This window comes from Magallana gigas, chromosome 4, assembly GCF_963853765.1.
Source record: "Magallana gigas chromosome 4, xbMagGiga1.1, whole genome shotgun sequence".
In the NCBI taxonomy this organism is placed as follows: domain Eukaryota; kingdom Metazoa; phylum Mollusca; class Bivalvia; order Ostreida; family Ostreidae; genus Magallana; species Magallana gigas.
Genome location: NC_088856.1, coordinates 12,454,208 through 12,468,261, shown reverse-complemented (window position 1 = coordinate 12,468,261; position 14,054 = coordinate 12,454,208). Strand labels below are relative to the sequence as shown.

Here is a 14,054-nt window from a genome sequence, read left to right as displayed (position 1 = left end):
CGGGTACCTTGTCGCGGGTTATTATAATGCTAGCGCTGCTACGCAGTATATATATTTAGACGAGCATCCTGAAGCCTTGTTTGCTGGACAACGTGATGAAAACGGGAAAATGTTTTACCCAGTGAAAGCAGTTTGTGGGTCATTAGCCTGTCCACCATATCAGGACGGCACATACCTTACTTGTGCTGTCTGTACCAAATAAAAATATATTATTTTAATTCTAATTTCTAATTTGTCCGTCAAACACGTATGTTTTGAAATGGCATAAATCAAAATTAGTTCCGATGAATAGACTTATTCATATACACGATGTTGAATCCCTTATGGTCCCTACTTAAACCAGCCATCATTTTTTCTTACAGCGACAAGTTGTATTGTTGTGGAGATCAAGAGTAAGACAACTAAAGAAATCCTACAGGTTTTTTTTATGATTTAGTTTGTTTTTTAAATGACGATTTGTTGCTTTCCACAATACAAAAATAATAAATTCATAATTTGAATTGTACTTGAGTTTAAATGATATTTGGAGTTTTTTGTCTCTCAGTTAATTCGATGCGCAAGGTAATGCTCTACGTATGAACAGTTTCTAATGCAAGGCAAGCTACTCAGAAACAAGTTGATAGAACAGGATTTCCAACAGTCTCGACTGAAATCATCTTTTCGTCAGTTCTATGATCGATACGACCTGGTCAGCAACTATAATCTTACACTGAGTCGGATGCTGACTGACGCTCTTCATACTTATTATTAGATCCTAAATACACACCTAATTGTCTACGGATTTTTCCGTTCTCCCGATTATGACAAAGAGCACACCGGCCAGCAGAGAATGCTCAATCCTCCATGGCATCTGATTCTACCTCTAATATTTTTAGAGGTCCTTGTTTGTTCTGCTTCTGATTTGTATGCCGGTATGTTCTTTGGGCTTTAGATTTTAAACAGTGTTCGTTGTCACCACATGTCATGCTTACGTATTAAGGATACTGAATTACATATTCGTAAAAAGAAAGTAAACATTTATTAGCTTTACAAGTTTTGTATTCCTTTATAAAGCTTTTTTTTCATAAGAAAATCAATACAGTCTATAAAACAAAGCAACGAGCATCCAGTCCTAAAAAGAAAAACTTCAGACTTCTGACCAACGTTAAAGAAAATGCTTCTTTGTAGATAAGTTATCAACGATTTACATGAATTCGAAGTTGTTGATATACAGTAACAAAAAAGGGCAAAGAGTAAAATTGTAAATACTGTAGATTTCTAATCTTACGCGATCAATCGATTCTGCGATTTAACCGTTTTGCATCAAATTGTGAGAATAAATAATTGCTTATACGCTGAATTTTGATCACATCGTTTTATTAAGTTTACATCTGTCCAAAAATAAAAGCTAGATTTTCAAATCAGCGAGATGCGTTTCTCGTAATTTTACGGGGATATTAATTCCCGTGTTTTATTAGGAATCCACAGTGTATTGTGACATTTGCCGGATGCCTAATATAGTATAAACCAATTTCAAAAACTAACGATCATGTTATTCATTGGCAATATAGCAATAACAGGCTCATGCAAAATAGCGAAATTTCAAGTAATATAACTTGACTTTAACATTCATTTCGTAAGACCTTTAAAGGGAATAGGACGATAATCATGTGACTCTTGTTGATCATATGACATTTATTCTGGAATATATAGTAATAAGCAAAAAACATTGTGGACATAAAGTTGTTTGAATTTTTTATGATATCTATAAATGTTTTAATGAAAAAAAATCTCTATTTTGATTTGTGCCCCCTCCCCAAACCCCAAGTTTTACGAAGGCCGACATATTTGGGCACGTTGCATTATATGACATTTTCTGATTTTAAATACATAAGCTGAGGGAATACAGACGTTTTGAATTTTAGAAATGCAGATGTACTCAAAGGCCAATATAAATATATATTCCCTTTGATATTCTACTAATGTTAATAAATAAATACAACGAATGTTTCTGTTTATGTTTTGAAACAGAAACTTTACAAAAAGTCAGAATTCCGAAAATAAGGGTAGGGGTGATTTCTATTGTAGTATCTCCGTTGAACGCCAAGTGCCCGTGAAATTTATATTTAAAAATTATTCCATTGGATCATCTTTTTCTGTTTAAAATTAACATAAAACCCAATTTTTAAGGGTTAATTTTATCAAAATTTTCTAAACATTGTGATGTCATTATGTTACAAGCTTAATGCCATTGTTATATCTAATTTTAAAATCCATTTCTATTCCTAAGTTTATTGAATAAAATTTGCTAATAAATTCCATTACGATAAAAAAATCATTTCAGTAAACTAAAATTGTCAAACAAAATCATAATGCCAGAAAAGGGGGAGGAATAATTCGTATTAAAATGTATCCCTTGCAAGATATGAAAATGACTGCAAAGTTAATATATGACGTAGAGGTTATCTTAATATTTATGTATTAAACATAAGCAAAAATTATAATCGACATAATAATAATAATACACTGCACTGTTCTACTCCCCCTTAAAGGTTACCAAATTGTCTATTTGTCCTAAGTTCGCCATATCTGTTAGTGTCACTCACCAATCATATTCTGTATATAAAGGAAGGTGTACAACTATTGTTTTCTAGATCAACTCTATAAATGGTAACCAGGTTATCGTGTTTTACTTTAAAGATAATTAACTGTTTTCATTTTGCAATTTTGTTAATTTAAGAAATAATTTATGTATTAATCCTACACAAGTTCTATTCGTCCATTTTATAAGGCAAGTTATGTTCTAAAATTTGTCATCTTATGTGTTACATTACAATTTCAAAAATGACTAAAGTGTTCATATCTACGTTTAATTTTACTAGCGGCATTTAAATGTAAAATAAATGTTGACAGTTCCTATCAAATTCAATTCTAGCAATTGACTGGTATAAGTATCAAAGTTCTCAGATAATTTGATTATTTTGTTATTGCATAAACCTTTATTCATCACTGGGAAAACAAATAAGGTTACCAAGATGCCATATTCTAACCATTAATATTCAGGCACGTAGCATCAGGGGGGGCCAGGGGGGGCCTGGCCCCCCCACTTTTTCTCACAGCAACTAAATTTTTAAAATTTACATATAAAAAATTGAATTATCAAGTAGCTGCCCCCCCCCCCACTTTGTTGGAGGATGGAAAAAATTGATATGAAAATAAGGAAATTATGATTGAAATTTAAGTTATATACTATGCCAGCCCCCCCCCCCCCCCCCCCCCGGATTAGGAATTTGAAGATTTTTGGAAAGTCCTATTTGCTTTTTTTTTTTTTTTTTTTTTTTTTTTTTTTTTTTTTGCTTGTCAAGATTTTTTGGATGAGTCTGGCCCCCCCACTTTCAAAAACGATGCTACGTGCCTGATATTGACTATAACTAAAGATTCATTGTCCTAAAGTAAAATTCGGATAATCACCACTTATCTATACTACTATATTAGAATAATAGACTCGAATTTTTGTCTTTAATACCGAGAAATCGGAAAAATACTGTCTTTTGTTTTATACATTTTAAAAATCATTCGTACTTGAAGATTACCAATTTTTTTTCATTTTTTCTCAATTAAGCTTCGATAGTTAATAATCAACGAAAATTCCTCAAAAAATCCTGGAAATCACCTGGATTTTTTGGATTTTACATTATCGCTAACGGGATCTTTAGTTTATGTTTCCACAATATCACATCTGCATGAATAATTACAAATACTGGTAAGTTTTCATTGGACTTTAGCTATATATTCTGTTCATATAAATATATTAATGATTTCTTATGAGAGAAAATATAAAATAACAAAAAAAAAAAATACTATTCAACTAAGTACTTACTTTTGTCTTCGTGATGACAAAATATATTTGATTACATGCAAAAAAGTTACATTATAAAATTATTTGTTAGGAGAGTGAAGATAGAGTGTATGTTTTATCGTAAAAATGAATAATGTCCTACGGGACCAGTTTTACAAAGAAAATACGTGTACGTTGGTGAAAAGGTGTTGAATTCTTCCATTCTATGCATTAAAATTTTTAGTTGAAAGGTATTTGCAGTCTCAAAACGGTTTTTTATTATTAATTCGACTGTTATTTTCAAGGCAACTTTATTAACTTTTTCCAAAATCGTTCCGGAGCGATTCTGCAATTTTCTGCTACATTACGGGTATATGGGAGGCATTTTAACTGTAGTGAGGGCATTTCCCGAGATACATTTAGATTATGCAAACTAAGGAAAGTATAGTGAAATTAATAGCATTATAGTAGGCATATAGCTTTAATTGTTATTTAAATGTCAATAATAAGGTATGTCGATGTACCTATTTCGTAAATGTCCGATATGCAATGTCACCCCGTGCACGCACGGGTCAAAGCCTAGTTAATATAAAATACGCATTGTTCGTATGGGGTTTTCCAATGCACTTTACATGTAGTAGTTGACTTTCGGGTGAAGGTTACAAATATCAACAGCTTTTATATACAAGATAAAAACGACGGTGATCTAGATATTTCAAATAATATTTCTTGTTCAAGTAATTGCAGAGAAAAGGATTTTACTGAATGATCCAGCTTTAGTTCAGTCTCAGATCCATGCGCTTGAGAGAAAGGTACTGGATGTTGTGTCTAAAAACAAAGATTTAGCTTCTAAAGCACGATTTGTTCTCCAAATTCACTGATCAGTCCGGCAAATACACAGATTTGTCGACCAAATACAATGATCAGCCCATCCAATTCACGGATTTATCTGTAAAATAAAACACTTCGCTGATTGAAATCAACGGGGTTAATTTGATAGTGTTTTAAGCTATCAATTTCATTCAATATATCTTGAGTATTATGAAAGTCATGTATCAAATGATATCCTGGTTTAAATTATGCTTCTCTTTTGGTTGATATTATTTTTATTTATTTGGTTTCTAAACATTGTGAATCACTTTGAATGCACCTTTCAAGGTACACAATTACTATATCTACTTTTTAAAGCTTAGTATAATTCCACACAAGCTTTTCTGGCCATATGTTGTTGTTTTTTTAATTATAAAGATTTTTTTCTTTTATATATTCATATGTCAATTTTGAACACCCCCCCCCCCCCCACACACACACACACACCAATTGTGGCCAGTAAAAAGTTGAGAATGTGAAAAAGTTTACAGATGGACGTACAGACGGACAGACAGAGAAAGATTTGTGGACAGACAGTCGAACGTATGCACGGACAGACAGACAGACAGACAAAACTTATCTGAAAAACCTCACTTAAGCTACCAGCTCAGTTGAGCTAAAAAAGAATTGCGTATATGTATACCAATGTGCTTTATGTCATCCTTTTTTTTTTAATTTAGCTACCAACGATGCAAGCAACAGCTGCATACTTATGAAAAGATTTTGTGTCCGAGGAAGATGTTGTATTTTTAGTTCATTCCTTGGAAATAATAGTTTCGAGGATATGCAAATTCATGGACAATGATCGTAACAGAACAATAAGTATTGGAAATTGCATTCCAATTTAAATACTTGGATCAAGAACAAAATCCACAAATACTGGTATCCAACTAATAATATATAGCTTATGATCCCCAACGCCAGTAAGTTTCACATCCAGCTTTCAAAATGTATATCAGAACGATTGAAACAGAACTAGTTATCGCTTTTGGTTTTTTTAAAAATAAGATAAGATTGTCAGTTTTCGTAAAGACATATATTGATCATCAAAGAGACGATTGTTAGTGGCATTGGATTTTTTTAATCCAATTTGCATGCAATTTCAGGTACCTACTAAAATGATGTGGATAAGAATAATATCATATCAATAATTCATAATTATCACTGTTGATGTTATTTAGAGTATTCCTTATAAGAACATTGGATGAATCATGCTGACAAAATGTACATGACCAATGCTAGAATAATATAGTAACGTTTTATACAGCACGCCCTAAAATCTGGGGTAAATCGTCACTTAAATTTTCTAGATATATGAATGTTTGAATTTTTCAAAGTTAGTCACTAAACAATATTTTTTTTGGGTGAAAAAGTAAAAATGTCCAAAGGTTTTCATTTTCTTTTTTGGGGGTGTAAGTCTTGTGCGTGAATTTTGACGGCGTAACCCTCTGGCAGACAAAATAATGGTCGCCTGTTTTCTTTTGTTACTTTTCTTTGTGAAAACAATAGCCAAAAAAGGGATTTTACTGAATGACCCTGATCTTATTCAGTCTCAGATTCATGCATTGGAGAGAAAGAAGGGGGATGTTGTGGCTAAAAACACCGACCTGTCCACCAAGTATACTGATTTAACTACCAAATACAATGATCTGTTCGCAAAGTAAAACACCTTGCTGACCAAAACTAATGGTTTGTATATGTAATTGCAAAAGCAGACAATCTTCATAAGTTACCACTTAAATGAGCAAAATTCAAACTTTTTCTCAACAAATGGTTGTACGGAGGACACCACTGAACCTCCTTCAAATTTTTCAGATCATTATATCTTCAATATAAGTCTGTAGCTGCGCAGTTCGACAGCTGTTCTGGGTGATTAAAAAGGCATTGTCCTGTTCGTGTATGCATACTTTTCAAACAAAATGACATGTAGGACCTCATATTTATTGCTTTTATATCCTTTTGCAAATTTCGGGCTGAAACAAGCCAGTTCAAGAAATGTTTACATTCTTATCATCAAATGTGCAAGATGGCGGCACATCCACCTTAATTTACAAGCATATATTTTCTGACTTACCATGTTGCGTTTAAACTATAAAATGCGAAATCAAGTAATCTGTACGCTGCAATCAGACGCTGGTAATTGGGGGTAGCGAAACGATTTCATGTCCACCCATCCTTTTAAAATAAACCGGTTGTTGCAATGCTTTCAATAGACAGAATCAATTAATTATCGTTGGAACCTGGTCAACCGTTTGTGACGTTCAACAAGCGTACATACCCCAAAGCCATATGCGAGAAAGCATACAATGTAACGACAACTGCGGTCTATTCATACAATACCGTTGTCTAGAATATTGAAACGCTGTGGGACCTAACGCAGAAAAACAAACAATGGTATACAACGTAAATCGTACCACTGACGTTACAGATCGATTTCAATGGGTAGGCAAAAGATTTAAAATATGGGTTAGAATTGTACACAGGTTGTGTTTTTCGATAAGTCTAGATTTAATGTTAACAATGCAAAGGAATGATGTGAATATTACCATCGTTTACATGAACATCATGAACGCGAGTGATTTGGAGGGGGGTGGGGTGTCATGGTCTTGGTGTCATTAACCATACTTTCAAACAAACGGCATTAACGTATTTGGTTGATCCGTTATGTTCCAAGACTTAGATCATTTAGATGCGAACGAGCATTTGTAAAACTATATGGGGAAGCGCACTTACAGCCACCTGCCTTATCCTCAGACAGACGCGGGCAATTTAATGTGCCATATATTAAATGTTGCTTAAATTTTCGCGGCAGTATCCCTCTATAACTATAAACATGAAGTCATTTTAATTGTAGATGTCACCAAGGAACGTTATTGTTATTTTAAAAACGTCTGAAGATTTTATGAAAACGCTAACGTTTTACTGTGTTGTCTTTCAATTTTTTTGATTTTCGTTATGTGAAAGCGGACACGGTGATTCTTTTGGATTTAATTAATAATATATATGGGGATATTTTTCGCCTTATTAAATTATGTTTTATTCGTTTATTTTTTTTTCTTGAGTTTCAGATAAGTGGATTTTTCTTTTATCATGAGGGGGTCTTGCATACTTAATATCTTTTACGACAATGTTCCCATGCACTTCATTCGGACAATTTCCGTGTGACGATACGCGCAATGAACATCTGTCGTATACTGGAACTTTACCGATATGGCTGCCTTGATAGTACTCGTGATTTTCATTGTGCAAGCAATTGCAGAGAAACGGATTTTACTGAATGATCCAGATTTACTCCAGTCTCAGATTCATGCGCTTGAGAGAAAAGTGGAGGATGTAGTTGGTAAATACACCGACCTGTCCGTTAAATACGCTGATCTATCAACCAAATACAACGACATATCCATCAAAAACAACGACTTGTCTACCAAATACACTGACTTAACTACCAAATACAACGACCAGTCAATCAAGTACTTCGACCTGTCGGCCAAATACAACACTTTGCTGACCAAATCTAATGGTTTGTACGACCCACATTGTAGATAGTTAAGTTGCAATTATAGAGTCATCTAAACTTTTATTTTTTTAATATAAAATAGCATTTCGATTGCTTTTGTTGAAATGTTTAAAATTGATAGGAACAAAAGAGTACTTTAAAATAAAGCATTTTGTATTTTGGTCAAAATGCCTGTAAACATTTTCCTAAAAATTACTCAGCATATGTAGTGCACAGTTTAATGAATCTTTGTAGTTGGTGGACTATTCATACGATGGGGACGAAAGGATTGTCCTGGAAACAACACAGAACTAGTTTACTCTGGTAAGTTTGTAGACCCACAAGGGTGGAGGTGGCCGAAAAGCCGATTTGAATAACGTATCATAAAATGAGAAAAGTAAACGCCATAAAAAGACACAACAACGCGGAGAAATATAGGTCGAATAGAAACCGGCACAATGTTACGGCGTTTGAAACGCACACCTGTATTTCAACTAATTGACATGTAAAGGGGGTGGTCGTGACCAGACTTCTTTATGTAAAGCTTTATAAAAGTATTCCAATTTTATATCAAAAATATTAGAAATATTCGTTTTACTAAATAAAGGTTTATTACTTACTTAATTTGTTGATATTTCAGCACCCTAGACATTATTTTCAATCGATGGGGGGTCGTTTCATCCATCTGACACAAACCTCATATTGCACGACCTTTTATTGCGTAAAACTTCACCTCATTGAAAATGTAATTGTGATAATGATTCCCAACAATTACCAATGCAGTATGTTAAAGCTTAGTAAGTAAAAAATGCATCTATTTTTTAACGTTTGAGTTCCAATATATTCTAAGAAATTAAATTTTTGTGGGATCATGGCATGTTTCGTGATGAATTAATTTTTTCAGTTAAATAGGTACAAGAGTTTGTGGAATTAATTGTATGATAAATGCAAAAGCGTTACAATTTCCTTATAACACGCTGTTTATAAATAGCAATGTAGGTGAATTTTTCCTAACACAAAAATCAACAATTAACAGATAAAAAATTCCATCTGAAGAGTTATAAACTATTCCTAAATAAGAACTGTTTGGCCGAGCCGTCAACTTTTCTTCTATGTTATACATTTTTTCTAATTATAATGCTGAAAATTTCTGCGTAAAATGGCTACTGGTTTTATTTTTTTCTAATCCAGCCAATTTGATTTATGAAACCATACTGGTTTTCACGTGGCAAAATTTAAAATTTACAATTCGACCACGCTGACAAAAGAATACAGTAGTTGTAGCTGAATATAATTCCAGTATAATACAAATGAATACGATAAACTTACCTTGACTAGAAATTCAGTTACCAAGAGCCTAAAACCTACTTCGCCATTGGCCTGTCAGACTGAGCCACGCCTGATACCTGGAAAACATGCGCTACCTCTTATATAGCAACACTGATTTTTAAAAATGCCCGGAACAAGGGACCTCCATGCAGGATAATGTACACAACTCTACCTGTACAAAATCGAGGCTCAAAACGGGATGAAACATCAAATAAGTTCAAACTTAATTGTGACACTGTAATGATGTCCTTTTTGGACTTTGTGGTGGTGTTAGCGAAAACGTCAAACAGTAAAAAAAACAAAACAGAAATGTTATTAAACCAAAAATGAAATTAAAATAATAGAATATGAAGATACTCACACTCACAAACACACACCCGCATTCTGACTAAGAACGAAACATAATTTTAAATTGTAAATCAAATAATAGTGACAATGAAATAATAATGGACTAACTTTTAACACATTCAGTTGTCAGTATCTATATGAAACACATTAATGCTAAAAATACCAGCTAAATAAAGCTATCACTAGCTTTTGTTATATATCATTCAATCATTCAATAGAATTGAAAGTTTGGCTTCAAACATTTTTTCTAATGACCAACCCTGGAATACGCCTCCATTGTATGGGACCCTTATCAAGATAACCTTGAAAAAGACCTAGAACAAGTACAGAGAAGGGCAGCTAGGTTCGTGTACAATGAATACCAAGACGTATCCCCAGGCTGTGTCAGCTCCTTAATGGATAGACTAAAATGGGAGCCTCTTAAAGATCGCCGTTGCAAAGACCGACTCACCATGGCATACAAGATCCGCAATAGATTGGTGGATATTGACCCCTCTAATTATTACAAACCCGGAGATCCAAGGACCAGAGGAGGCCACCGCATATACCAACAGCGCACTCTAAAAGATCAATACAGGTACTCCTTCTTCCCAAGATCAACCAGGGAATGGAACACTCTGCCGGAAAAAGCCACAACAGCAGCTGCACTAGAAGAGTTTAAGGCCAGCCTTACCATCCTGCCAGAGGCCTTGACAGGAGCTTCACACACCTAATACTCCTTTGACCCCAGATGTACATAGTTTCATTTTGTAAATAATTTTCTTGTAAATAGTTTTTATTAAGTGAGGAGGGAATGCCTCATGATTTAACGAGCAAGAGTCATTTATACACTCAAGAAGAGTCCGACTCTGTACTGAAAGAAGAAGAAGAAGAAATAATTGCAACAGCCATCCTAAAATCAGTCACCACTGGGCCTCCATAACACACAAAACCTGTAAACAGAATGTCCTGTCTCCAGTCCCGGACTTGAAGGTCTCTCGTTGGAGGACTATCCTTACAGTACCTCCTAACAATAAACTTCATCAAACTCGAGCTCGCGTGCGTACCACTTGCGTCACACTCTGCTTTGTTAATGGTTGTCGGTCCCAGTCCTGACCAACATATGCTACGCTAAGCCTTCAACTGACGTTCACCATTGACAAATCGACTTTAACGATATAACTTTCCCTTCACTGAAACATTACCTATTCTAAAACCTATAGACATATTTACTAATACAACGAAACTAAAAAAGACCACACCCCCGTAAATACACCATGAAACTGAACAAACAAAATATATACAAATACTTACCGGCTGGAGAAAAGCAAATGCCCAAACAGATTTACAGTATTTCTGGCTGTCAGTCTATCAGACTAACTTCTGGAATTCGCCAAATTGTATGTACAAACTGAGGACAAATTCAACAACGTGGCCGCACACTTGACAAGCAGCCACGACTCTAACTCAGCAAACCAGTTATGCTGAAAATAGTTCTAATACAGAACACTCTCGATTTAGAAATATGGAACACATCTTAGTCTAAAATTACAACTATTTACACAAACAAATTCAAAATTGAAATAAATTAAATTCAACTTCATCACAGACACTAATATAATGCCTAAATTTGCTTCAACTCTAGAATCTGCTCTTTGTCGTAAAGACTTTTAACAATATTTACTCAAAACTTCAAGTTTAATGACACTGTCACTTGGGCATATTAAATTAAATTTGTGTTCTATTTCAGGACATCTACTCTTAGACTAATTCCCTGTGCCTTTTATGATTGTGTGTATTTTAAATGAAACTGTGAATATTATAAAATATTTACCATTAAAATCATGAAGGTCTCCTTTTATCAAGCGTTCACAATTTTTGGTCCCTGGAACTAGGGTAGACCTATAGATAGTCAGATATTTTCCTCCGAGATTTTCTCATACATCGTTTAAATTCTGTTAAAGAAAGTGTGCTTTATATTCCCTTCATGCTTGTATGAAACATGGAAGAAAATATTCTTTTGCTTAATTGATATCAAGAAAATTTGTCCGATTCTCAGCAGTTTCTACGTAATATGTGTATTTTATCTTGAGACCAGCGTGATTCTCAACTAGTTATGATGCAAGAAATAGATCGTTACATCCTATTGAAAGGTCTATATGAGAAGGCTCTAATTTGAGGTTTTCGAAAATCTGAAGAAAAAATATGTGGATGGGTGTATTTGGATACTTTATGCATTATCTTTCATTTCCCAGGGTTTGCTGGAGGTTCTTGGTACGACCACACCGGAGCCGCAGCAGAATTCGTATGTCTACCACGAGACCCAGACCTAACTACAAAGTTTTCTTCTGCTTATGCTTATATTTATGGATCAGAATACGACACTGCTGAGTTTGGCCATGCCGACGGTGACGACCTTCCCTGTAGTGTCTGTCGTAGCACGGTTCAGTCAAGCGTTCTGATGATTCCTGGTAAATCATCTTGTTACGATGGCTGGACTATGCAGTATCATGGGGATCTTGTAGCGGGTGCTTACTCACAAAAGGCTGCTACCCAGTATATTTGTTTGGATGAGCATCCTGAAGACTTGACTGCAGGACAAGATAACCACAACGGAAAACTGTTTTACCCTGTACTGGCATCGTGTGGATCCTTAGCCTGTCCACCTTATCGCAACGGCAAATACTTAACGTGTGTTGTCTGTACCAAATAAAAACAAGTAAATGTAAATTTAAAAAAAGTGTCAGGCTATATTATGGTTTTTTTATCCTACGCATGCCTTTTGTAATGGTATAAATCAAATGGTTCACATAATTATGATAGTAGACTGGTTGGTGAATCTTACTATAAATTAAATGTATCTAAATGAAATACTTACTTTAATCCACTCGCCGATGTCAATTTCAATTACAGAAACAATTTGTATTATAGTCAAGAATTAAAAATTCCACAACCAATCAGAAACTCATTCTAATAACTTTTTTTTTGTCTAAGACCTTGAATGTCAGAAACTACATCATATTAAAAAAACAGTCTAAGCGCTTACGTTGCATATCGATACCTGAGCGATAACAAGAGAATGTAAGATAGTAAAGTATACTAGATAAATTAACATATTATTAACGTTGTCTGATTGAAAATGATTAGAGTTACTTTATATAGCTGAAACGTAAAGAAAGAGCAACATGCTCCTTGCCAAAACTAACCCTACATTAGTATTAATTTGTCTGCAGTGTGGTATATCGATTATCAAATTTATTTGAACACAAAAAAGTCCAGTTTAAATGAGAAAAAAGAGACTTAATAGCAACCTCCTTCATTAAGATATATTAAGATATAAATCCAGGATATTGGCAAATTCAATCACATATTCAAAGTAATTATATTATTAGCGTGGATAATCCCTTATGCTAATGCAAGTGATAAAATATGTATGTTTAATATACATTTCATCAAATCGGTTTATGCAGTTTTATCCTAGATTGTAATCATTTTACAAATAGAACATATTAAGCAATACTAGAACGTTTTATATCAACACGTACACTTATTAGAAGTAAATGTTTTGTCAAGGGTTTTAACCTATGTTATAAAGAAAACTCAGCTGCGGTACGGGAGATGGAACGGACGTTTTAACATTAACAGGAGTATTACATATACACATTTGAATGTACAGTTGTATGTACATTTGTCTTTCTATAGATCATTGAATTCTATCTTTTTGTGTTATCTTTTTTAGCTAGTGTCGTAGAAAATATTAGAAAAGAGGGTATTTTATTCAACTAGTCTTGTGTATATCACTATTGCATATTAAAACCTGCCTTAATTTTGCTCGTCTTACTTGTTTAAGGGCGTCAATAGAAAAATTAAGCCGGGCAGAATCTTATAGTCTGTCCCAAGATATTTAATTATTTATGCAGCACATTTGGACGATTTTTGATAAAAATACACATACCTGTGAAAGAAGTGCATTAGAAATAGTTGAAAGGGATAATTTCCATCTTTCACACGGAAAAATTCACAGGAATAAAAACAGATTCCTTACCGAAATTTATAATGGGGAATGTTTACATCTGTTCTCCATTTGGAATACACTTGGAATACATCGTGAAACTTTTCAGCGTTATCATCCGGGCTTGCTGCAATACGAAATCCTAGTAGACATCACTTTTTTAGCATTGTATTGAAACCTGATAAGCTAACAGGGGCGTTTCG

General features: G+C 34.0%; 1 protein-coding gene and 1 long non-coding RNA gene across 3 annotated transcripts in view; one reads left to right on the top strand and one right to left on the bottom strand.

Annotated features, from left to right (window-relative positions):
• Nucleotides 1-11,334, bottom strand: part of LOC136274469 (uncharacterized) — an 85,033-nt gene extending 73,699 nt beyond the window's left edge. Inside the window, exons 1-3 of one of the 2 annotated variants that reach the window (XR_010712821.1) lie at nt 11,154-11,334; nt 9,513-9,589; nt 3,941-4,766 (exon numbers count right to left, since the gene is read on the bottom strand). This is a non-coding gene — a long non-coding RNA (uncharacterized lncRNA). Of the gene's footprint in view, nt 1-3,940; nt 4,767-9,512; nt 9,590-11,153 lie in introns of those variants that run through there. The other variant, XR_010712820.1, reaches the window with a different exon arrangement.
• LOC136274467 (short-chain collagen C4-like) lies at nt 7,832-12,576 on the top strand. Its single transcript, XM_066081335.1, has 3 exons — nt 7,832-8,207; nt 8,439-8,507; nt 12,095-12,576. The coding sequence occupies exons 1-3, from the start codon at nt 7,898-7,900 to the stop codon at nt 12,550-12,552; spliced, it is 837 nt and encodes a 278-aa protein (XP_065937407.1). The 5' UTR covers nt 7,832-7,897; the 3' UTR covers nt 12,553-12,576.
• Nucleotides 12,577-14,054: the final 1,478 nt, after the last annotated feature.

What these genes read in the sequence shown, in the direction of transcription:
- LOC136274467 (XM_066081335.1), top strand. Translation starts at nt 7,898, where the DNA reads ATGGCTGCCTTGATAGTACTCGTGATTTTCATTGTGCAAGCAATTGCA. An exon ending in TTTGCTGACCAAATCTAATG is followed by an intron (nt 8,208 to 8,438) that starts GTTTGTACGACC and finishes GAATCTTTGTAG; the next exon opens with TTGGTGGACTATTCATACGA. An exon ending in CACAGAACTAGTTTACTCTG is followed by an intron (nt 8,508 to 12,094) that starts GTAAGTTTGTAG and finishes TTCATTTCCCAG; the next exon opens with GGTTTGCTGGAGGTTCTTGG.